This window comes from Cotesia typhae, unplaced genomic scaffold (assembly GCF_013202065.1).
Source record: "Cotesia typhae breed Kobodo isofemale line unplaced genomic scaffold, CoteBio_Ctyphae scaffold_152, whole genome shotgun sequence".
Taxonomy (NCBI): domain Eukaryota; kingdom Metazoa; phylum Arthropoda; class Insecta; order Hymenoptera; family Braconidae; genus Cotesia; species Cotesia typhae.
The window spans coordinates 4,990,110-5,013,775 of NW_027423776.1; the positions used below are offsets into that span (position 1 = coordinate 4,990,110).

Genomic DNA, 23,666 nt, shown 5'->3' on the forward strand with positions numbered 1-23,666 from the left:
TGACACGGATAATAATAATGAGTCAATTAATTAATTAATAATTTTATTAATTAACTTATTAAACTCTCATTAAAAAATAAAATTTATAAGAGTAAAATTATTATGATGTAACATGTAATTAAAAAAAAAAAAAATGAAGATCTTATTACTTTTTCATACAGCAAGAAAAAAGATCCTTTGAATAAATCAAAATAAAGAAGGTCACCTCTGAGATTTCAGCTTCTGGGCTATTTAAGCTCCGACCGTTTGAGTAAATAAATTTACTGGGTTAAAAATTGAATCGATTGTTAATAAATCAATCGGAAATGTAAACCAAAGGTTAACACAGATTTACAAGCTAAAAGTAAACAGACAGGTATATTTCTGGCAGTCTTGGCATCGCGTATATCTATTAAATATAAATTGATAGATACAGATATAAATTCGAATACAGACATTGATCTTGATAAAGTCACCCGGTCAACAGATCAATGGATATTCGTGAAAAAATTGTATGATATGATCTAATATGTCCATCTACAATTTTAAATGTGTCTTGATATGTCAAAATATGAAAATTTACCATATTCCGACATTTCAAAACATATCAAACCATTTCTTAGTTATTACTTTAACTGCATTATTGTTTGTGAAAAAGACTTTTGCCCTAGTTCATCACAAAATTCAAAATTAAATTACACATTCAAAATCCGAAGACGAAGGAGCAGTAAGACATGAATATAATTTAAGTAAACAGTTAAATTAATTATTTGTAAAGTAAATACATTGTAAGACCGAGTTATATGGAGGAGTTGAGTATAAAGGTGAATGTAATTTACACATAGCATTATTTCAAAGTAAATGAGAATAGAAGACAAGTATCATGTCTTAAAATACCAGGAGTCTAGGGCGTTAGTGCTGTTGTGTACTCATACACACAAGCTGTCTAGTTTGCTGGCAACGCGGCATTAAAGCTGCTTAGTTCTACTTCATATATGTATATACATACGAAGCAGAGCTTGGCTGTCAACCACTGCTTCTGCTGCTTCTGCTTCTACTTCTAGTAACATAGGACTAATACGCCGGTTTATACAAACCCTGCTGACTCAAAAGGGGTTATGCCGATTTAGTCTGTGCAAGTCTTGAGTAAACAGTCAGTCGTCTGATAACTTGCGGAGACCATGAGACCAAGCAATATCGCCTACCCATTAGCATATTCACGTATCTAGATATCTATATCTATATCTACGCTATTCCTGTGTTAATACCTTACACCCCAGTTGGTGTGACGATAAACCTATACCTTGACCAGTTAAGCCAGAAAGCGCCAGTTGCGGTATCAATACAGACTCTGGAACTTGGTGTCGCCTTTGGGGTTTCTACGGAATATCTGGAGTAACTTATCCAATAAATAGTTTAGCAAATTTTCTGTTTATATTAACGGGTGTAATTAATAACTCTCAAATTAGTTGATTTTATAGTAACATACCCGTGAAAAAAATTTTGTGATATGACGAAAACTTGATATGCCTACACAGAAAAAAAATTTTCTTGAATCAAGTATATATTTTTGAAGAGCTCAATATTCTTGATTTAAAAAAATTTTTCTTGACTTGAGGAAATTTTACTTAATTCAAGACAATTATCCTCTTCAAAATTATATTCTTGATTCAAGAATTTTTCTCTTGAATCAAATTAATTTTTTTTTATGTAAGGAAGGAAGTAGATTCGAATCTTAGTGTTTTTCAAAATACATTTAGTTTTTAACTTCTGAAAATATTACAAAACACTCATCTCCCCTTTTCAAGCTGTAACTTAGTGAGAAAATCCTGTGATAATATATAGTTAAAGGAAGACCTGAGACAAAATACATAATTAGCAAGTACATAAACCAAGAGAGACTAAACAAGAAAATCTCAACCACCTTAAACCTCCATCTCACATCTACCTAGACACACCAGATGTAAAAAAAAACTGGAGAAATATATTTTTAAATCTATTTATGTCACATCATCACCATTATAGACTACCCAATGTTTCTATTACTCCCCGCCAAGGCATGAAAATATGCAGATGCCCTCATAAGACCCAGTAAGTGACACCACATCACCCTAAGGAGAAGGGGAAGGCGCAAGGCAACACTTGACTGCCTAGACACAGGCCCGCAGCTAACCACCCTAGGGAGAAGGGGGGAAAAAGGGAGAATGTCTCGCGTGATGTACCCCATACTACTTGCTTATATAAATTCATATCAGAATATTGTTTTATATGTACTTTGCGATTCAAGTATAAATCAAACAAGCTTCTCAAATATGAATTTGCGACACAAGTATTTTCTATTGTATCCCAAAGAATTCGTCAATCTAAAAGTGTATCAACTATCTTGCAAGGTGAAAGAAATATGTTTCTATCTATGAAAAAGACAATATTTAAGCTCACTGAAAAGTCAATAAAAAAGTTACCAAATATTTTCAATGAAATATCAAAATATTCTCTACATTAAATATAGAAAAACTATCCCACGACCTAGAGAAAATGAATTTCTAAAAAAAAAAAAGATCTATTTATCGATCGTTAAATTATTTGAAAGATCAAAAAGAAATTGACTGAACTTTTTTCGATTAGATCAATTTCGGTCGAACAATTATTCCGCGAGGCAAAATAAATATATCTAGGAGAATCCATTGATCCACCCTTAAGATTGCTGGAAGAGTTTCTAGAGTTTACAGTTGGGCGTTAGCTTCTGGCATCGTCAAAGACATCACCGTGCATACAGTATGTACTTATACCATATACATTTGCCACTCGCGCCTCGAGCTCATGCACAATATATTCCCATATGTATACAACACTAAATTTATTTCTCACGGAATATGCGAGCAAAAAAAGTTCTATGAAAACCTTCTTAATAAAGAAGTATAAATTGTGTGTACACAGTATACAAACTGGATATACAGTATACGAGATATAGACATTCATTAAATTTCAATTTATCCAATCGAGTTCAATTTATCTGAATAGTACGCAAATGAATATTTTATTTAATTTAATGAAAGCGAACTCCATATCTGTATATTTCAATCTCAGAAAAAAAAATTTACTTGAATCAAGTTAATGATTTTAAAGAATTTTATCTTCTTTATTCGAGTCGAGAATTTCTTAAACCAAGAAATTTTTCTTGCACTGAAAAAAAAATTCAAGTCCTATCGCAATACGTTTAAGCGTATAGCTTTTACAGATGGCGAATTTAAAATGAGTATAAGTTATACACTTAAACGTATTGCGATGGGACTTAAACTTTTTTTTTCAGTGTGGTTTAAGTAAATTCTGCTTAATTCGAGAATTTGTCATCTTGATTCAAGACAATGAAACTCTTCAAAGTTATTTTCTTGGTTCAAGAATTATTTTCTTGAATCAAGTTAATTTTTTTTTTTCAGTGACACTTTCTTTCATTTCTATAATGCACCGAATTAATCGAAGTAAAAAGACAGATTATTTGATTAATGTAAATACTAATTATGCTATGTTTATCTTTACACGCACACCAATCATCTTCTCGCGATATTGGATGTTAATAAATGATCAATGCATCGCAAATATTTGTTCGGGTCATTAAATTGCATGTCATTTGATTTAATGTTGGATAATTGATTGTTGTTCTAGTGTAGAATAAATGAACGCTGTTACATTAAGTGAAGTATACTTGAACATTCAATAATGATGATTGCTATTTTGAACACAAACATTTAGTAAATGAGTAGAATGTTTTTTTTTAGTTGATTTTTTAAAAACTTTCTTATTTTTTGGTTCATTTTTAGTCTAAAATTTTTTTTATCGACTAATTCGTCGATTGTTTGTCAAAAATTCTGAGAGATAGCTGTATCAGTACACTTCTGCAGAAAGTATACTTGAAAATGGCGTTTTGTAGGTTGACAAATTTAATAGTTTTATTTTTAATCAATTTTATACTAAGAATTATTTTTATATTTGAATATTGAACTTTTGAAATTTTTTTTTTTATATTTCCAAGTACAATAAACAGTGTTTAATGAAAATTTTTCAAATCAAGTTTAGTATTTAACCACTTGTATATATATTTGGGTTTAATAGATTTATTTCAAAGTGAATTCGCCAATCGCCGAAAAAATTCTGATTATAATTAAATCATATGAATCCATAGTCGATCGTGGAAAGTAATTTGAATATTTGATACTCAGTTGTTATTCAAATATTTATAATTAAATAATACTTTTACGGCCTCCCGTGATGTGAAATTCATGGGTTTAAATGACCTTTTATTAATTAAAATATTTGTTTAATTATCAAATGAAACAAATACCGAGTAGTATTGAAGCACCCGAATACATTTTCAACGTGGATAATTATTGTTGCTATGTCAATTAACTTACCAAGTTACTAGTAACTAACGAGTATTTTCATCTATCGAAACTCGAGAATTCATAAAAAATAATTTTCTAAAAATCCGAATAAAAGCCGTGCATCAAACAAAGGGTTCGTCCAATTTCCCGTTTTTTAATAATCTGGTGGGAATTCCTCGGAAAAAGAGCGAATTTAAATAAAGTAAAAAAAAAACTATTATCAATTGCTCGCATGAAAAAGTAAATAGGGCGGCTATGAAAAAATTTCAATTGATGAAGTTCCTTATGAATAACAAAACCCTCCACTCACAAAGTAAACTATAAAAAAAATTGACCCGAAAATAGTAATCGGGACATGATGTCACGATAAAAAAAAGTAGATAAAAGCCCGGGGGTGAGGACTTGACAGTAAATTCTGACGAATTCATGTAAAATATGAATGGTGTGTAGTGAGGTAGCTGCCTACAAGGTACGAGTAAAATAAAAATCTCATTCATTATATATTTATTCAATTTTTCTACCGACAATTTTTATCACTTCTGTTTGGGTGAAAGCGCTATCAATTAATTTAATTCATTCGATTATACAAATAATTATAAGTATTATAGTGAAATGGGGGTCACAAATTTTAGATTGGTAGAACAGGATGTCAATAACGACGGCGACTGCCAACCAAGAGATATTATCGCGTATTTCGTCGACATTTCGGATATTACTAGCAGATAAACCGGATGTGAGGGATAATCCAAGTTATTGAATTGATGTTCGGAGAACTGTTAAATGTCTACTTCATATCAGTTCAAATTCACATGCTCTCCTTATTTCCAAAAATAGTACATACCTATTTCATTTTTTTTTTTTTTCAATGCGAACAAATATGAATGTGATAGTGAATAAGCGCTATAAATTATAAATCATGTCCCGTAAAAACCAAATAAAAACTCACGTATGATGCAATAAATTCCGGATGAAATATTAAATAAAAACATCAAGTTAAATAACATAGAGCGTAAAAAGTTTGACAACAAAATTTTTATCAAGAAATTCTCTGGGGATGGAAGGAATAAATCCGTGACCCCGGAAAAGACACGACGGGTAAAATGCCCGAGGCTATTTCTGAGAAAACCAATAGCAATAGCAATAGCATTCGACTTAATAGTGAATATAGTATGAGTTAGTTTATAATAAAATGAAATTTCAGTCCTCTGTAATAAAGATACTAAATCGTGGTTGTCTTTGTCTTTTCATTACTTCGCCGTGACTCTCAGCTTTGAGTGATAGCCGTTACAAGCCCTCGGGACTATTTAACTATTATATACTATATAGATCAGCATGAACTTATTCTGAGTTATTTTTACGCTGCGTAAGCGGATTTGAGTACGTTCATTATAATGAAGTGGTGGAATTAAATGGAAAAGTCAATACTAATCATCATTTGTTGTCGTTGTAATTATTATTACTATTGTTATTGATAATGGTGGGGATTTTAATTGAATGATAAATCGTTAACTGTTCTATGCATTTTTGCAGACTCAAAATGTTATTATAAACTTGTTATTATAAGAACAATTTTGTAAAAATTACAATAGTAGAAAAATTTATTCGAGAATTTATTGCAATTTTTTGAGACTTTTTGAAGAACAAACTTTGATTTTAAGAAATATGCACCGATAAAAAAAACTAAAAGATTGAAATATTATTGACCTAAGAAAATTATTTTGAAATCGTAAATTCGAAAAATAAAATCCTGAATATAAATTTTTTTCTTTTTATTCATTAAGAATAAATTTATCAGGATTTATCAGTTTTTTCGACTTTAAATAAATCTTTATTCTTGTAATATTAATTAATCGCTTCTGATACGAATAACACAATTTTTAATGAGAACGATAAATCACTACATAAGAATAAACTCCGGTTACAAAGTAATCGTGAGGTTACGACCTATTAAAAGTTAAGTGGTAATTTATGAACGTTCCATACTGTCGGAAAAAATATTCATCTGTTCAATTAACTTTTAGTTACAACGATTAAAAATTAAAAGGCGGTAATTAGTAAAATTATTACTTTTTTATATACTGACAATGAGCGGAGGTCTAAAAATAAAATTCATTTACTTTACTTAACTTTTTATTCTATTCTACAAGATTACTTTTGGAGTAATTAAACGTACTTTTACTATAGCATAAGAAATTTACCAAGTCCTCGGAAGTAATTTATAATTAAAAAATGATTAAATTTTTTTTTCTCATTAAATCTTACAGAAGCTCAGTACTCGAATTCGAGGTTAAATGTTTAATGTATAATTTTTTAATATTAATGTTAATAAATTCTTAGTTGCGCAATAATATTAAAAAATAAATTGCGAGTATCGTTAGATTGGAGTAATGCGGATCATAATGTAGATTGTACATATATAGTGACATAACAATTATTGGTTTATGGCTAAATAGCAATATAGAACAGAAGGAAACCTATATTGGTAGTAATACCCCCGAGGGGCATCGGCACGCGCGAATTGCACGGTTTCCCGAGTGAATGCACTTGGAATCAACATTTCGCTTACGATATTGTGTGTATAGCTGTGTATATAATTCATCGTTGCAGTTTGTCGAGCTTTGTGCACGTGCGTATGTGGTTTTACGGGTAGTTGGTACTGTGCCATAATAACGAGTCGACCGGACGTGTCACCGCAAAATTAGCTGGACGATCAGGGTTTCAGTTCACCCAGCTGATGCTCAATGCCAACCAGTTTGTGATCTTTTGCCCTAATTAGCAATAATTATTTTACCCTTTTAAGCTTTTAATTAAAGTCGATTTCATTTTTAGTTTTTTATTATTTTTAGCTTAATTAATAAAACATCAAACTTTAACAACTCAACTCATTACTCATCGCATGAGTTTTCACTTGACTCATTTATCATTAATTTATAAAATTTTGTCACGGACTAATTTACCCCAATTGCCGAATACAGACCAGACGTGAAAAAAATCAATGAACTATAAATATATATCGAAATAGCCGGGCAAAAGTCCGAAAATAGAAACTAGCTAAAGGTTAATTAAAAAAGGTAAAATCGAATCCAGTTAATTTTTGTCACTCGAATTCGATTGAGTGTAAAAGTAAATACCAGCAGCAACTAGAACCGTTAAACGTTAATCCACTCTACGGAATAAATTAATCAAGGAAATAGTAAATTCCCGAGTTCGATAATTATCTTAAGTCACGATAAACTAATTATTGAGAGTATTCCTCACGTTCTATTTCCTGATACCCGGAGATAGAAACATTACCCCAAAATAATACTCTCCCGTTACGTGTGCAAGAGATATCATCTAAGTAATTTCCAACTAGTCACTAGTTACTATTAATACGACCAAATTATTTATACTGGCTAATTCAGATGAGTTTTGTTAATTTTACAATTTGTTACTATATTATTCAAAATTTAATGTACCACAAAATGCTTCTAGTAAAAAAAAATTTTTTTATTACATGAACATATATTTTTAAAAATTTATGTTGTAGATTTTAATGTTTTTTAAAATAGATTTAAATGTTTTTTTATTGAATTGAAATTAATCAATTTCATGGTTTATTGCATTAAATTGAGTCTAGAAATTCTTGTCGAAACATTTTTTTTTCTTTTTTTCCTGTGTAATCTCTATTTTTTAGAAAACTTTACTTGTCACATATATTTTATTTTAAGTTTACTTATAATGCGCCGGATGCCTATACAATCTTTGTTCAAAGGTGCTTAATTTGAATTTTTAACATAATTTTCCATGAAAAAAATAATTTCTAAGGTTATTTCAAAATTATTGTGACCAAAAATTTATAAAAAGTTTGAAAAATCCAAAAATGCACTACTTTTGATGCTTATTCAATTGTAAAAAAGTAGAAAAAATAATTTTATTAACGATGTAAAGTAATTTTATTAGCGATGTAAATGAGAATTCGAATTGACATTTAATTCTCTTATGATGGAATTATTCTTTATTGAATTTTCTATATCTGATGACATGCAACAATGAAAACAGTAGCGATAAAGAAGCAAACAGAATTTTTCGATCGTAAAGTACACTCTGAAGCTACGAATCATGCAATACACTTAAAAAATATATATAACAATAATTTCTGACACAAATTTTTAATTTTAAAGCATCTTTTGTTTAAAATTAAAAATTCATTATCTGAACCTAAACTCTTTAATTTTTTAAATTGGAAAAAGTAAATTTATTGAATTTGAATTATTCATTTCGAATGAACAGAAGTGATGAGTGAAATATTTCAATTTCTAGAATTATAATCCATCAATATTGATATTTCGAAGAGCTGATTGACTAAAATAATAGTAATAAATTTTGTTATTGTTCCAGATACACAGAACGTTCATTCCGAGGGCATCCGAGAGGTTTGATTATTTACGGTATCACAACAGGAGTACCAACCTATTCGGCAGAGACAAACACGAACTTTACTAAAGAAACAATGCAGCTCGCTGTGGCACCTGAGGATGTCAGCAATGTCTCAAGAACGGAAACTAGTCCAACAAGAAACACAACTTATAATGGACCCAACGTCACTGACTCGTCAGTTATAAAACAATGTCCTCTCATCCCACCTAACCTCGGTAAATAACTTCATTTATTTTACTCTTTGGGAAACAACTCACCAACATGAACATAAATATTAATAACTAACAAAAGTTTTTATTTATTGTTAATTGAAAATAAATTGAATGAAACTTACAATAGCTTTTTATCCGACGTCGGATCAAGAACAATAACTTAAAAATTTTTTTTGAGTTAAACTCAGATTATTTTTACATATAATTGAAACATAATTGTTAATATAAAAAAAAGCTACATGATACTACATCTGACTTTTAGACGGATTAAAAACGTTTCAATAACATTGAGTGGTAATAATTTTTTTTTTTTTTTACAGCCGGTCCATTAGTTGTCAATAAAACCCCCCCGGAGCTGTCAGTGATCGAGGTGAAATTCACGGACGTGAAACCAGGTGGAAAAGGTTCGCCGTCAAATTGTAAGCCGCGATACAAAGTTGCCATTATAATTCCATACCGAGATCGGCCTCAGCATCTTCAAACGCTTTTATATAACCTTCATCCTATGCTACTTAAGCAGCAGATCGACTATCAAATATTCATCGTTGAGCAAGAAGGTACTCTACCATTAATTTATATAAATTGTAAATTAAAATATGAAAAAAAATTCTTGGATTCAATATTCATCTCTAACAGACAATTTACATAATTATATTTTAATTATTCCCTCAGATGACGATATTTTTTAAATTAACATTTTTAAAAACTGGAATTATAAAAATATTTTTTTTTTTTTTTTTTTCCAAAAAACGTTTGAATTTACGACTTTAGTAATTTGTTATCCGATTAAAATAATCAATGAGTGTAAACAAGCTGAATTGTTGTAAAAATTCGTCACTCATGAAAATAAAATTAATTAAAATTATTTACGACTGCGATAAGGGACTTTTTGATAGATAACTAGTTCAAAGTTTATCTATCAATATAAATATAATATTGAAATATACATATGTATATGTGCACGTATGATTTATGATGATATTAATACAGTTAATATTGACCAAAATTGTAAAGTTAAATTCCAAAGTACAATAACATAATTTTCCGATCTAATAGCTTCGGGGTGTACTCGCATATTTTACCAAGTTTATTGTACATACGTATAATGTACGAACAAATATATCTACTATCTTTTGTGTTATAATGTTCATGGCATAGATAATATCTGTTTTAAACTTGAGGGACATTCTTGTGATAACTTTGTTTAATTTGTTTATCTAATTTTCAATAGATTCGATGTAGTAATAAAAATTAAAAAAAAAAAATTAACTTTATGAGTCAGTACTTGTCATAAAATGCAATCTCATAAAATATTATGGTTTTTTTTTTTTTTAATAATAATACGAACGATCAAAAAGGATTTCTAATTATTTTTCTCCTATTCGCTGTCGAGATAGTTTCGATTCTCGGAAAAGCGAATGTTTGATTTTTCAACCGTAGTAAATTGCTTAAAACTCGCTCGGGCAGAAGTATTGTGATAGGTACTAATACTGATCAAAGCAAATTGAAAATCTCAGCAACGATAAAATTGGATTACTTTTTTGTTGAAGAAGATTTAGTGTTTAGTTTTGAATTTTGACGCAATTTTTATTTATATCAATTATTAAAGGCAAAATCAATTAATTTAATTTAATTTTTTGTGTGTAAAAATTTTCTGTAAATTTTATTTAAAGTGCGTTTAGTTAGCGGGATGTAAACAGAAACAGAGTATTCCCACAATTATTCCCTCAATTTCATTTTTAGGATAAAAATTTCCCATAATATTTGATAAAATTCTACATTTCAGCAGATAAATAGCTTTTTTCATTAAAAGTAATGAACACGGCTCAAGATTGAATTCATAGATATTTGAAAAATTCGCTAGTATATTAAATTACTCACATTTAAAGTCAATTACTTCCATAACTTCCATCTTTTAAACTTTCAATTTCTGTAGGCGAAGCATAAAAGAAAGCAAACGATTAAAAATATATTAGAAAAGTTAATAAGTGGGAAAAAAAAAAAAAAAAAAAAATGAAAAAAGTTATTGACGTAATTTTTGCTATCGGTAGATTATTATACTCATAAACTGTCTGAAGACGATAAGTTGTAATTTATAAAGATAATTTCAAAAAAAATTAAATCTTGTAGAAAAAATGATAAAGTGCAAAATTACTGAAAAAAAATCATACAGAAATTCGGCAGTTTCTTCGCAATTTCCGAAATAGAGCAGTCGAGAACGTCTTTGATATGAATGTGAAAAAATAAAAAAACAGTGTATCGAGCAGAAAAGATAAGTATATGGATATAGATATAGACATCATCCATATCTTGGTATGTAAAGCTCAAGTAAGGCGGAAGTGAATACTTGAAGACTTGAGATTCTGCGCAGAAAGCTTCTGCGTCTTCATTGAGACAGTTTATAAGTATATATCTATCGGATTCGTGAGGATGAATGTATTGTGAAGAATTTATTAAAGTACCGAGGCATGAATAGGTAAAATTCGATGTAGCGGTATTGCGTGACCGATTTACTTTTTTGCATCAGATCAAGTTGAATTTTTTTACTTTAATACATATACCAAACTAACACTTGAGTTTTATTTCTTTCTACCGTGATTTCATCAAAACGTTATTATAAAATCTACCATCTAGATTAATCTGATGAATGTGTCGGGAATTAATGTAACTAATTTAGAATGCTATTCAAGAGCGTTGTTCATAAAATTCACTTTTTACAGTCATTAAGAGCAGTCTTAATTCTTAGCTACAAAAAAAAATTTTTTTTAATTAATTTATTTCAACTTCTACTTTCTAGTCTTTTGTTCAAGTAAACATTTAAGTAATACTAATATCTTTATTTATCATTCTCATTAGAATGTATTGCAGTAATTAATCTCTCAAAATTACTCAAATTTTTTTTTATTTTCATAAATATTTATGGACTATTAAAAAAGTGTAAGAATAAACATTAAATTTTTTTTTACTTGACAAATAGTTTTTTTGGTAAAACAAGATTCGATTAAAAAAAAATGCATTTAAAAAAATTTTTTTTTAGTTAAGATTCAAACATTTATAATTCATTTTACTAGAACGAGATACGGAGATCAACATAATTTTTTTTGCACTTTTAGAGTCACTTAAATTCACCCTACCATACCACATAGACCAAACCATAAATGTTTATATGTATGAGCTATGAATATACTATGAATGTTATCTGAAGAAAAAATGTAAGAAATAATGGAAAAAAATCAGTAAAATTTTATTTTATGTTTCTGCATTAGGTAACGGGCCATTCAACCGCGCCATGCTGATGAATGTAGGATACGTTGAAGCGCTAAAGGAAAAAACGTTCGACTGTTTTATCTTTCATGATGTTGATTTACTGCCGGAGGACGATAGAAATCTTTATACTTGTCCTGAGCAACCACGACACATGTCCGTTGCGGTTGATAAATTTAAATACAGGTACGTTAAGTAATAACATAAGTCTAAGAATTTTTTATTGTTTCAACCTAATATTAAATTTTCTAAGCGTATAAATTTAATTTTTTTATAAATTGTTTGATGTACAATATGATTAATACTGAGCAAAAGATTGAAAAGTTATTGGAGGTAATTTTGAAAAATTGCAGACTGCCATACGCGGATTTATTCGGCGGAGTGTCAGCAATGTCACGAGGTCAGTTCCGGCTGGTAAACGGATTCAGTAATATGTTTTGGGGATGGGGAGGTGAAGATGACGACATGGCGAATCGCATAAAAGCCAAAGGCCTTCATATATCACGTTACCCACCTAATATTGCACGTTACAAGATGCTTTCACATAGAAAGGAAAAAGCTAATCCACGAAGGTAATTTACAACTTTTATTCTTCAACGATAAATCTTTTTTTTTTATCAATTTTTTTAAGGATTTTACTCTTGAAAATCAAAAAGTTTATTTATTTATTTTTTTATTTTTAATAATAAAAATTGATTTCATTTTTTTTTTTTTTTTTTTTTAATAAAAATTAACTTATATTTTTAAATAAAATTTCTTTTTTGAATATCAAATTTTTTTGCTTCTAGTTGAATTATTAAATAAAAAACAAGGAAAAATGTTTCACTACCATACTGAAATTTAATATTTTACAACTACATAAATATTTTTTTATTTTCAGGTATGAATACTTAAAAACAGGTAAAAAAAGGTTTGCAACCGACGGCTTGACGAATTTAAAATACGATTTAATGGATAAAAAAAAATATAAACTTTATACTTGGTTACTTGTTAAACTAACGCCCCCGCAACCCAGCTGATGGCTACCTTGGTTTGGTTGAAAAAAAATTCAGCCAACGGATAATAACAATTATCCACATCCAAAAATGAAAAAACAAAAAGTTAAAACGAGCAAGTTTATAAATGAAAGACAAAAGACTAGATTTAAAATATAATATTAATAACAATAATAATTATGATGATAATAATAATGAAAAAAAAGTAAAAAGTGACGAGATGAATGAAAGTGAATCAAGTGTTATTACGTCGCATTGTACTCTGAGATCCCATATTTTTTTATTACTCCCTTTTAAAAGTTATCAAGTTATATAGTTAACTAGTATAACGAATTAGGAACTGTATAAAAATTGAAAATATGATAAAAAATAATTTTTAAACGTGCCAAATGATTTAAAAATAATTAAATAATTAAACAGTGTCTTAATATTTGGAAGATAAATAACTGTGGTGATTTTATTGTATTTGTAATAATTGATAATATTAGCGCGTATTGTATTATACTTTGTTAAATATTTTTATTTTTTATTATTCGTGTATAGTAATAGTATTATTAAGTGATATAGATGTATGTTTAAGTAAGCATATGCATATATTTTTTATCGATTATTATCATTATGATTATTATTATTATTGCTATTATTAATTATGCAATATTTATTATCAATAATACTTATTGTGGAAATTTGTAGTACGTTTTTTTTTGTATTTTATATTTTAATTGAAGTTATTGTTGTTTGAAATTGAAAAGAAACACTGTGAATTATTTAGTAAAAATGATAATAAAAGACTTGGTGCGGGTTAATTCCGAAGGAATAATAAATTGTTAAGAATATTAATAATTCTATTATTTATTCACGGAAAAATAGGTAGCGAGTCTTTGAACTTTGTGTGAAAATAAAAATTTTGTAAAACCAGTCACGGAATTCTAAATTTAAACAATTCACATTATACTTTTATTTTATAAGTAATAGAATTATTAATATTTATACTAAAATAATAGGTAATTATAATTTCTAATTAATGATAATAATAAATATTAATTAAGTGAATAAATATTAAAATTAGGATCTGATTTGCATGATGTAAATTATTAGAGAGTAATGCTTATTTTTTTACTCGAGTATTTGTTTATAAAAAAAAGTAATGACTATTAAAGTTTAGTGTGATTTATTCCAAGGCCCGATGATCTCTGATGTAATTAATTAATTACTCAGTGAAAATACTTAAATAAAATAAAATAAGTGAACTATCTTCAGATCATTGTCTAGTTTACAAAATATACTTTTTACCATACGCAAATTTGAAACTTTACATAATTCCGTTGTTGCTTTATAAAATAAATCATTGGGTTCATATCATATGTATGATAATCATTATCACTTATGAATATAAATATAAATATATAAATACGAAGATACTATTAATGATTAAATAAACTGCATGATACTTAAGATGATGAAAATAAATGAAGTTTACGAAAAATGTCAACTAGTAAGTCGAGGGCTGTGAAAATGATTAAAATAAACGATCAAACTCGTTGTGGATCAAAGAAAATGAAGCGATTAAACAAAAAAGTTTATTGACAGAACTGTTTAATTGATGAGCTGGTATTCAGCTTGTGAAAGTTTTTTTCCATCTAATTAATTATTATTATTCTTATAGTTGTTGAATAATTGTTTGTCACTATTATTGTAATCAAATTTGAATGCAGGTGCTCATTCATTATGTTAAGTTTAGTTAATTGTTTTTCGACTCCTTTGTAATTAATTATCTTAATATGTGATTGGATTGATGGAGAGAATCGACAGCTACATTATTGTAATTTGAGATTTGTTACACGAAAATAAAGATTAATTAGAAATCACATTTAAAAATTGATTGATATTTTTTCATTAAATCAATTGTATTGAAATAAATGAAAAATATTATAAAAATTAACTTAGCAGATAGTTGATAATTTTGAGAATTTTTGTAACACATAAATTATAGCAAAAAAAATTGACATTTAGAAATTTTAAAAAACTACAAATGCAATTTTTTAAAAATAATTTTTTGGAAGAAATTAATTTATTAAAAAATTGTCAAGTGACAGCTAACTTTAATATCATAAAATATTAGTGAAATCTAAAGATGTATTTCATTTTTTTTTCAATTATAAAGTTTCATAAAAACAATTTCTTTTGAAAAAATTTAATTAATTATTGTAAATATAAAATAATTATTTAAAAACTAATAAAGCTTTTCTAACAGACTAATATAAAGCTTCCATTGATAATTTTTATAAAAGTTACTTTATTAAAGAAAACAAAAATTGTCTTTTTGTTCAAGTAAATAAATTATTAAAAAATGTGGAAAAAAAGTTTTTACATTCACGCACTTTCTGTATTTATTAAAGAATAAAATTGTTAATTTCTACGAACATCAGTAAATAAATTTTTGAATATTTTTTTTTTCAATACAATTATTATTAAAAATTTGTAATTAAAATTATTGTCTTCCATTAAAAAAAAAAAAAAAAAAAAAAAATATTTCCGTGTAATAAAACTCAAAATAAATAACTAAAATGAAGACTATAAGGCATTAGATATTTGCTAAGCATTTATTAATTAAAATGGTAACGATAACCTCTAGATGAATGAGTCATTTGCCGGTTGTTGTGCGAAAATAATGATTTAAAAAAATAAAAAATATGGACCTACTCCTATGTACAGCTTTTGAATATTACTAGTGAACGAGTGTGAAAAATAATTGAAATTCCAGTCGAAAAAACATGTAATAAAAAATAAAAGTGTTTTAAAAATTACTTACATTCGTTGTTCACTACTTGGCCTTGATAATTTTTCTCAGGATACTGCTCAGGTTTTTGGCGGTAAATCTATTGGTCGACGCAAGCATTCGAGTGATCAAGTCATGACGGATGAGACGGTGAGCCAACACAAGTTTGCAACTAATTTTAGTGTCTTTACAACGTAATTCTTTACCGACAACTCGCAAATTTTCTTGTAATGACACTCCCGTACTTGCTTCAAGATCTTCTATTGCTATTTGAGGTAACAATGATGTTAAAACCGACTGAAAAATATAAAATTGTGCGATTGGAATGAGTTTACTGGACTGCAGTGATTGTTGGCGGAGTCGCTAAGGTAGCGAGTGTGCTATAAACAACAAAATGGACGTTGAATTTAAACTTGCGCGTGCGCAGAAGTGCAAGACGGTTGCGCATGCGCACGTAACAGCGGATATTTTTGAAAGTTTTGAAAGGAGTTACGATATTTTATGGCTATTATTAAATTATTAACAATAACAATATACAATTTTTTTTTTTTTTTTTTTTTTTTTTTTTTTTTTTAAGGAAGGGTTTACACTTTATTCTCTCTCGTCCCCTATTAGCGGAAGTATTTCTGTCATACTTGTACAAAAAATCAAACCTTAAAAAGCATTTTATGCATAAATAAATGAAAATTTTCCAAAAATTTAATTTAATTATCCATCGGAGAGCGAAGCGTTTTTTTTTTTTTCGAAATTTTGTTCTATACATGAGAAAAACATGTTTGAAAATTAACTATCGACCGCTTTTAAATAGAATATTAATACTAAAATTATAAAAAATTAAATAACACTGAAGTTAGATGTCAACTGTTAATTTTAAAAATTTTTTTAACAAATCAATTACAATAAAAAAATGCTTCCAAAAATTTTCACTTGTAATTTTTATTAATTTTCACGTGTGTCATTAAATTTTGTTAAGAAATAAATTAATTATAAAAACGCTTTTTTTAATTTATTTCCTTTAGGAATGGAATTAGGAAATTTTATATTATTAAACCTAGGTAAATGTAACAGTAGTTTTGATTTTAAAATAAACTTTTTTTCACGACTCACATATTTTAATTTTATTTCATTAGATTGAAGTTTATTGTACTCTCTTTAAGGTGTTGAATACGAAAAATAAAAAATAAATAGCGGATTTTTGAAAAAATGGATTGAGAAGTACGATAACAAAAAAATCCATTTTTTTTAGTTTACAAGGTGGTCATCTACCTTCAGTAGAATTTAATTTTGTGAATATAATATTTTTAAAACACGATTTATCTTGTTAACAATTTATGAAAAAATAGTAAATAATTAAAATTACCTCACAAAGATCTATTGATATCCAATAAACCATTTTTCGTGTACTCTTTCTTCGAGCTTGACGACCACCGGCATTAAAATACACAATGTCATGACACTGCTCATCATAATAATTTTCATTATAATAAAGAAGCAAGTCTTCATCTGACTTACTAAAATTTAAATCTTCTTGATCTGACTTAGTTAATTTTAAATCTTCTTCATCTGATTTACTCAATTTTAAATCTTCTTCATCCGATGAACTTAACAATCGCAAATTTTCCTGATCCTCAACTACCAGTTCAGCATTTTCAATATTTCTTTCCAAAGACCTTTCAACTTGGAGACAATCTTTATCTAAATTTTCAGCAATACCATCAATCAGTTCATCCACATATTCTTTGCTCACCTGTAAAATCAAAATTAAAATTAAAAAATTGATAAAAATAATAATCTAAAATACAGCAAACTTACTCTTTTGGCATATCTCTTTATAACTTGCTGCGAATATTGTTTTTCAATACTCGCGACATACTTCTCTCCTTCCTCATAATCCAAACAAATTTTCTGCCCGAGAAAAACACTCAAAGCTTTTCCAAATCCATAAATCAGTTCATCGTCTTTACAAAACGCAAGTAAAATTTCCATATAATTAACGTTATCATCATTTGAAAACATGTCGCAGACAAACAGTTTCATCAAATAAAGCCGTCCTATTTCTTCTTCATCATTTTCTTCCAAATCAATTTCTTCCTTATCTTCAATTTTTTCATCCTGAGACTTATCTAAGTCATCTGTACCGTTATTAAACTTTTCTGCATCAAAATTTTTTTCCTTTGCAACTTCTTCATGCTCAATCTTCAAATTAAACGGCCAGAGATGTACAGAAAAAAATTCTTTCCTACTAATAATCTGATCTTTATCACTATCTTTCTGCTTAAAAGCATCCAGTGCATCCAGCATCGCGTCTTGACTTAAATTAACATCCAATGCATAAACAATAAACTCTCTCCAATCAACAGTATCGTCTTCAAAAATCTCATCAACTATTTTTTTAATTTCCTGTGGCGTTAACTTCAACCACGCAGTAGGTAAAGAAGAAATAACACATTCTCCTTCTTTCAACTCTTCTTCCTCTTCTTCCACTTCTGATTCTTCGCAAGTGACTAAATCTTGCAAAATATATACAAACGAAACCTTTGAAATAATTCCACGAGGCTCTATACTCTGGAAAACATCTTTCAAATAACACAACTGTTCTATTCTAAATTTATCATCAATTTCTTCCTCTGAAACCAAAGGCTCAACAATCTTAACGTCTTTAGGAATAACAAAACAATCGTTGACTAAATTTATTTCTTCTTCAATAAGATGTTCATCTTCAATCGCTTTTTCAAATAATTTAACTAAATCATTGACATTATCAATCTCAATTTTATATCTTTCATTTATCGACTGACCAGCCAAAGAAAATCCTCGCTTAACATTTACAAGAAGAAACTCAATGTCTGCTTTGACAGCCGAATTTAGTATCTGCACCCTCATTTTTACTCTATTTATCTCGTACATCAGCGCGTACTTCCACTCTAAGAATAAATTTTTCTTCTTGAATCCCAGTTTAACTTTCTTGGGTTTTACAGACACATCAGATATCTTCTCAGACCTTTTTTCAACTCTTCCCGTTGAACAACGTCTCTTTGATTTAAAACCACGTTCTTTCTTCAAATCACTAACCGCTAAGTTTGATAACTTTTCAACTATAGATTGTGCATAATCAATAGTCGGCGTTATTGCTTGTAGACAAAGGTCTACAACTTCCTCCAAATTATCGCTAACACCCAACATCAAACTCTGAATTTCCTTTTGCAAAGCAGCGTCATTTATTTCTGGTAGCTTTGGACATTTTTTTTCTGCACCTCCACAATTTCCTATTAACAATTATCAAATTATAAATTTATTCAAACTCAATTATTTTTTTTTAAATATTAACCTGAAACTTTATCCAGAATAATTTTTCTAAAAATGTTATCTCCAATCGTCCGCTGCAGCATCGTCAAGTAATAACACCTCAAAAATTGCAAAGTATCCACAAACCGATTTATCTCAATCTGCATGATCCTGACATAAATATTAACCAGCACAATAATTTGCTTGGAAGTCCAGTCATCCAAAACAATCTTATTTTTTTCTTCATCAGCTTTTTGCCTTTTTGCATCACAAATCTCCCATAATTCCATCTGAAACTCTTCTACGTTACCGCGCAATTCACTCTTCTCAACTTTATCAAAGCTACCTTCAATTACACTATTAAAAGCCTCCTTGAACTTCCGAACTAGCTCTTGCTTATCCGAACCAATTTTACCGCTTTGGGCCACTCGATTGTAAACAAAATCCTTGTAAGGAACGATTGCAGTCAAGTTTAGCCTCTTTAGAGACAAGATATCTTTCAATCCATCAACATAAGTGCTTTCGCAGTTCCTCCACAGCGAAACCAGCTCCTTGGCGACCTCAAAATTAAGCGGCAGATCCACCCAAGTCCAATTTGATTCGCCAGGTTTGATTTTACATTCTTGAGACTGCGAACTTTTAACACTCAATGATTTAACAGAGCTGTTTCTGAACTCTTCACTCTCGAAAATTTCTTCAGAAAACTTCCTTGGAACTCTAACATCCCCAATAATCAGTCTCGCGACTCTTTTCAGTGTCTCGCTATTACACTCATCATAATAAACCACCTGAGCTATTCCTTGGTCTCTGTAGAATTCATCCACACGCGTTGCATCTTCAGCTCTTACTTCAAGCAATTCTTCAGCATTTACCTCAACTTCTGCAAGTTTTTTAATGATTCTTACGTACGTGGTCAAACAAGAATTATATTTTACATCAGATTTCATCACCAGATGCGGCAGCAACTTCGATTCTCTGCAAACAGATTCGCCTGAATCCCTAAACTTTATCTGAGGTTCAAATTCATAGTCTTCAATATCATCTTCATTGAAACTGAATATTTTTTTGACATCAGAGAGTGGTCTGCCGCTCAATGATAGCTCAAGAAACGCTAGTTGTCGATAAGTAACTGGATAATTTATCAAAACCCAGCCTTTTATGTCGTCAAAACTCTTCAGATACTCGAAAATAACTTTGGCTATTAATTCATCAGAAACGGGTTCACCTTGGATGATAAATCTGTGGATCCATTCTCCGATATATGCGCTGTCGCTCAATGATGGGTGCGTATCATCGAAAGGAATCACTCTGGGAGTCTGCGTTTTTTTGTTAATTTTTGTTACATTTTTGTTCTTACTTTCACCATTCAAAGAGTCAAGAGGACTTTTTATGGATGATTCCGAATGAATTTCAGATTTTAATTGTTCTATACTGTCTTCATCTTTCTTCTCTTCTTTATAAGACTGAAGACAATAGTTAATAGCATCTTCCACCAGAATCACGCTTATTTTCTGGTGTTTTAATAAATCTTGCAGTGTTGAATAATGTTTTGAATCAGGAACTCCAAGTAAGATTGCTCGAACTCTAACCTCGGGAAGTTTAGGTCTTAAAAATTCTTGAGGAAATTTTAGAAGTAATTTATGAACAATATAACCTAAAGTAATACTCCCCAATTCGATGAATTCTTTACTTTCCTGGTCAATCTCCGGTATAAATTCATTCCAGGGAGCATTGATGTCAATGTAATCCCTCAAATCTTTATCAATCAAAGCATTGTTCTGAAGATGATCAGAAATAACTTCTGGTTTACTTTCCAATTTATCTTGGCTATCATCTACTTTGCATGAAAAAATTTGTAAACCTCTTACAAATAAGCTCTTCCATTCATTCCACAATCCACGAGGAATTTCATTGTCCAGCGAATAAACTGCGAGGTCAACCACATCATCAACAATATCCTGCGCTATTTTACAAACGTCACGCCTCATTTTTTCTTCTAATTCTTCCTGCAAACGTCGCTGGAGTTCATTGAACCTTCGATTTTCATCCTCCAACTCTTCATCATCCCAAGCTTTCATTTCAAGCTTGCTTTCTTCAATCAAACGCATGTGGTCCTCTTTGGCTTTGAACATCATTTCATTAACCATCTGTCTGTTAGCAGCTATTCTATCCTTCTGGCGACGAATTTCACACAATTTGGTTGTCATTTTCTTTTCGTAATCCGACTGACGCAACACAGCTCCTGCAATTATTTTGTTAAAGTGATTTTGTTGATCCTCTTCAAACTTGTCCCAAAAATATGTCAATACACGATTCTGGATTTCTTTATTACGCTGATCTATTTCAGAATCTCGCTTTCTGCGGGCTTTCAATTCTTCGATGTATTGTTTTGCCGCTTCTGGACGTCCATGAACGTCATAAGGCTCTAATTAAATACAATATGAGGTCATTAGTTACACAAATGCATTAATAATTAAATCAATAAATAAAGCAAGTTGCTACTTTCAATAATTTAATATTAAATTTTTTTCAAAATTTCAGTAAATAAGAAATAAGAAATTTTAACTTTAACTTTTTCAAATTTTTAACTTCTCGCTAAGAAAATTGAAAATTTTCAAAAATCGGGAAGTTATTGGTTTTACTATAAAAAAAAAAAAAAAAAACTACAAAAAAATTTTACATTTTATTTGCTACAAAAAAAAATACAAAAAAAATTTTTTTCAGATGTAGTTTTTTTGAAATAATTCTTAAACGGCTTTACCGATCAATTCCAAAAATTAATCAGCTCTTAAAATCAAAAAACCACGTCGATCGCTCCCAACTCGATCAAAATCAGTTGATTCGTTCGTGAGTTATCGTTGTCGAAAGAAAACCGAAAAAAATTTTTTTTCAGAATTACTTCAAAATTTCTAGTTCGATCAATTCGAACTTAAAAATTTATTGCGGTTTGAAAATTCAAAATATAGTGTTTTATCAAGCTTCTATTAGATTTTGGAGCTTGGAAAGCTCGAAATGACTTGAAAATTATATTTTAAAGCTCGAAGAACTCAAAAACGTAAGAAGTGAAATTTTGACAGCTTAAGTATGGAATAAACAGAAAATTGGAGGGATGGCCTTTAGCGTCAACCATTTTCCTAGTTTTTTTTTAAACTCAATTACAAAGTTACCAAAATTTCATTCTCACCTTCAAGTAACAATTTCTTTCATATTTAAATTAACAAAAATAATACCTTCAGTCTTTGAACGCGAAACATCAGCATGTTTTTCAGCAAAATCATCAAGCTCTTTCATCATTTTCTTTTTAGCATTTCTTCTGGACTCCTTCTTATCAATTTTACGCGCAACAATTTTATTTTTTAACGACCCATCATCAGAGTCTTTATTATCCGTCAGTATTCTTGAATCTTGTGATGAACTAACTTTACTGTGTCGTTCGCGTAAGTAATTAGTAATCATTTTCTTGACATCTTCCTTATGCGAACCCGATAATTGCGTATTGATATCCAACAGCTTAAGCAAGGGGTGTTCCGGCAAAGTTTTGTCAAACTCCGGCTCTTCTGGAACAACCTTTACGTCAAATTTAGTCGAAGCAGGTACATATTTTTCTCGCTCCTTCTCAAGAGTTATGAAATGCAAGCGATCTTTATTTTCCAGGCACAAATATATTTTGTAGAGCAATTGGAAGGCTGCTGTACCTTTGCCGTTTGAAATGTCCTCTATAGCTTCCCGATCGCATTCGACCCCGATAAATCGCAGCCAGACTTGAAGATGCCGTAAATTAACTCTTGCTAACGCTGGATCTGACGTATGGATTATTGTATTTAATTGGCTCTCGTTTATTACCGCATAACTGTGTAACAGTTTCGCGTAAAATGTCCCATCCTGACAGCAGTTTCCTATTGATGGTGCTGTTAAATCAATTATTACACCTAGTCTCGATCGTATCCATGTGCTGATTATTTCGGCCATAACTTGGTCAGTTTATTGGTTAATTCACGATTTTGGTGTTGGCGTTTATGAGATCGTTAATCACTTGAAATCAGCTGTATCTGCAAAAATTAATATTTTAGTCAGTTGTAATAATTTCAATAAATTAATTATTAAATTAAATACTTACTTCAAGCATAGACTAATCTCTAATATCAATATTAGCGAAGTTAAAAATTATTTTCAATTACTTCTTAAATACACTATGATAAAAAATAAATCATAAATTTTATCTATTTTTTAAAATTTAATAAAAGTATAATTTTTTAATTAATAAAACATTCACCATTAAAACTTATTTTCAAATAAAATTTTCAGAAAACTTTAAAGGATACAAGCCAAATTTATAAAAAATTTCTTCTCAAAA

General features: G+C 29.2%; 3 protein-coding genes across 4 annotated transcripts in view; 1 reads left to right on the plus strand and 2 right to left on the minus strand.

The window, feature by feature from the left end:
• LOC141536241 (beta-1,4-N-acetylgalactosaminyltransferase bre-4) overlaps window positions 1-16,055 on the plus strand; it is a 59,572-nt gene extending 43,517 nt beyond the window's left edge. For both annotated transcript variants that reach the window (XM_074256621.1, XM_074256622.1), the window contains 5 exons: window positions 8,739-8,992; window positions 9,310-9,546; window positions 12,256-12,439; window positions 12,607-12,825; window positions 13,134-16,055. In XM_074256621.1, coding sequence (XP_074112722.1) covers window positions 8,739-8,992; window positions 9,310-9,546; window positions 12,256-12,439; window positions 12,607-12,825; window positions 13,134-13,272 — 1,033 coding nt within the window. In that variant the 3' untranslated portion in view covers window positions 13,273-16,055. The remainder of the gene's footprint in view (window positions 1-8,738; window positions 8,993-9,309; window positions 9,547-12,255; window positions 12,440-12,606; window positions 12,826-13,133) is intronic.
• Window positions 1-22,442, minus strand: part of LOC141536358 (sperm flagellar protein 2) — a 179,964-nt gene extending 157,522 nt beyond the window's left edge. Inside the window, exons 1-5 of the mRNA XM_074256836.1 lie at window positions 22,427-22,442; window positions 19,356-21,737; window positions 17,840-19,293; window positions 17,388-17,774; window positions 16,061-16,324 (exon numbers count right to left, since the gene is read on the minus strand). Of these exons, the coding sequence (XP_074112937.1) occupies window positions 16,073-16,324; window positions 17,388-17,774; window positions 17,840-19,293; window positions 19,356-21,737; window positions 22,427-22,442 (4,491 nt within the window). The 3' untranslated portion in view covers window positions 16,061-16,072. The remainder of the gene's footprint in view (window positions 1-16,060; window positions 16,325-17,387; window positions 17,775-17,839; window positions 19,294-19,355; window positions 21,738-22,426) is intronic.
• Window positions 22,368-23,616, minus strand: LOC141536246 (uncharacterized). The gene is made up of 2 exons (XM_074256628.1): window positions 23,430-23,616; window positions 22,368-23,361 (listed from the first exon to the last, which is right to left on the minus strand). The coding sequence occupies exon 2, from the start codon at window positions 23,279-23,281 to the stop codon at window positions 22,499-22,501; it is 783 nt and encodes a 260-aa protein (XP_074112729.1). The 5' UTR covers window positions 23,282-23,361; window positions 23,430-23,616; the 3' UTR covers window positions 22,368-22,498.
• Window positions 23,617-23,666: the final 50 nt, after the last annotated feature.

Excerpts from the sequence above, each read along its gene's own strand:
- LOC141536246 (XM_074256628.1), bottom strand. The coding sequence starts at position 23,281 with ATGGCCGAAATAATCAGCACATGGATACGATCGAGACTAGGTGTAATA.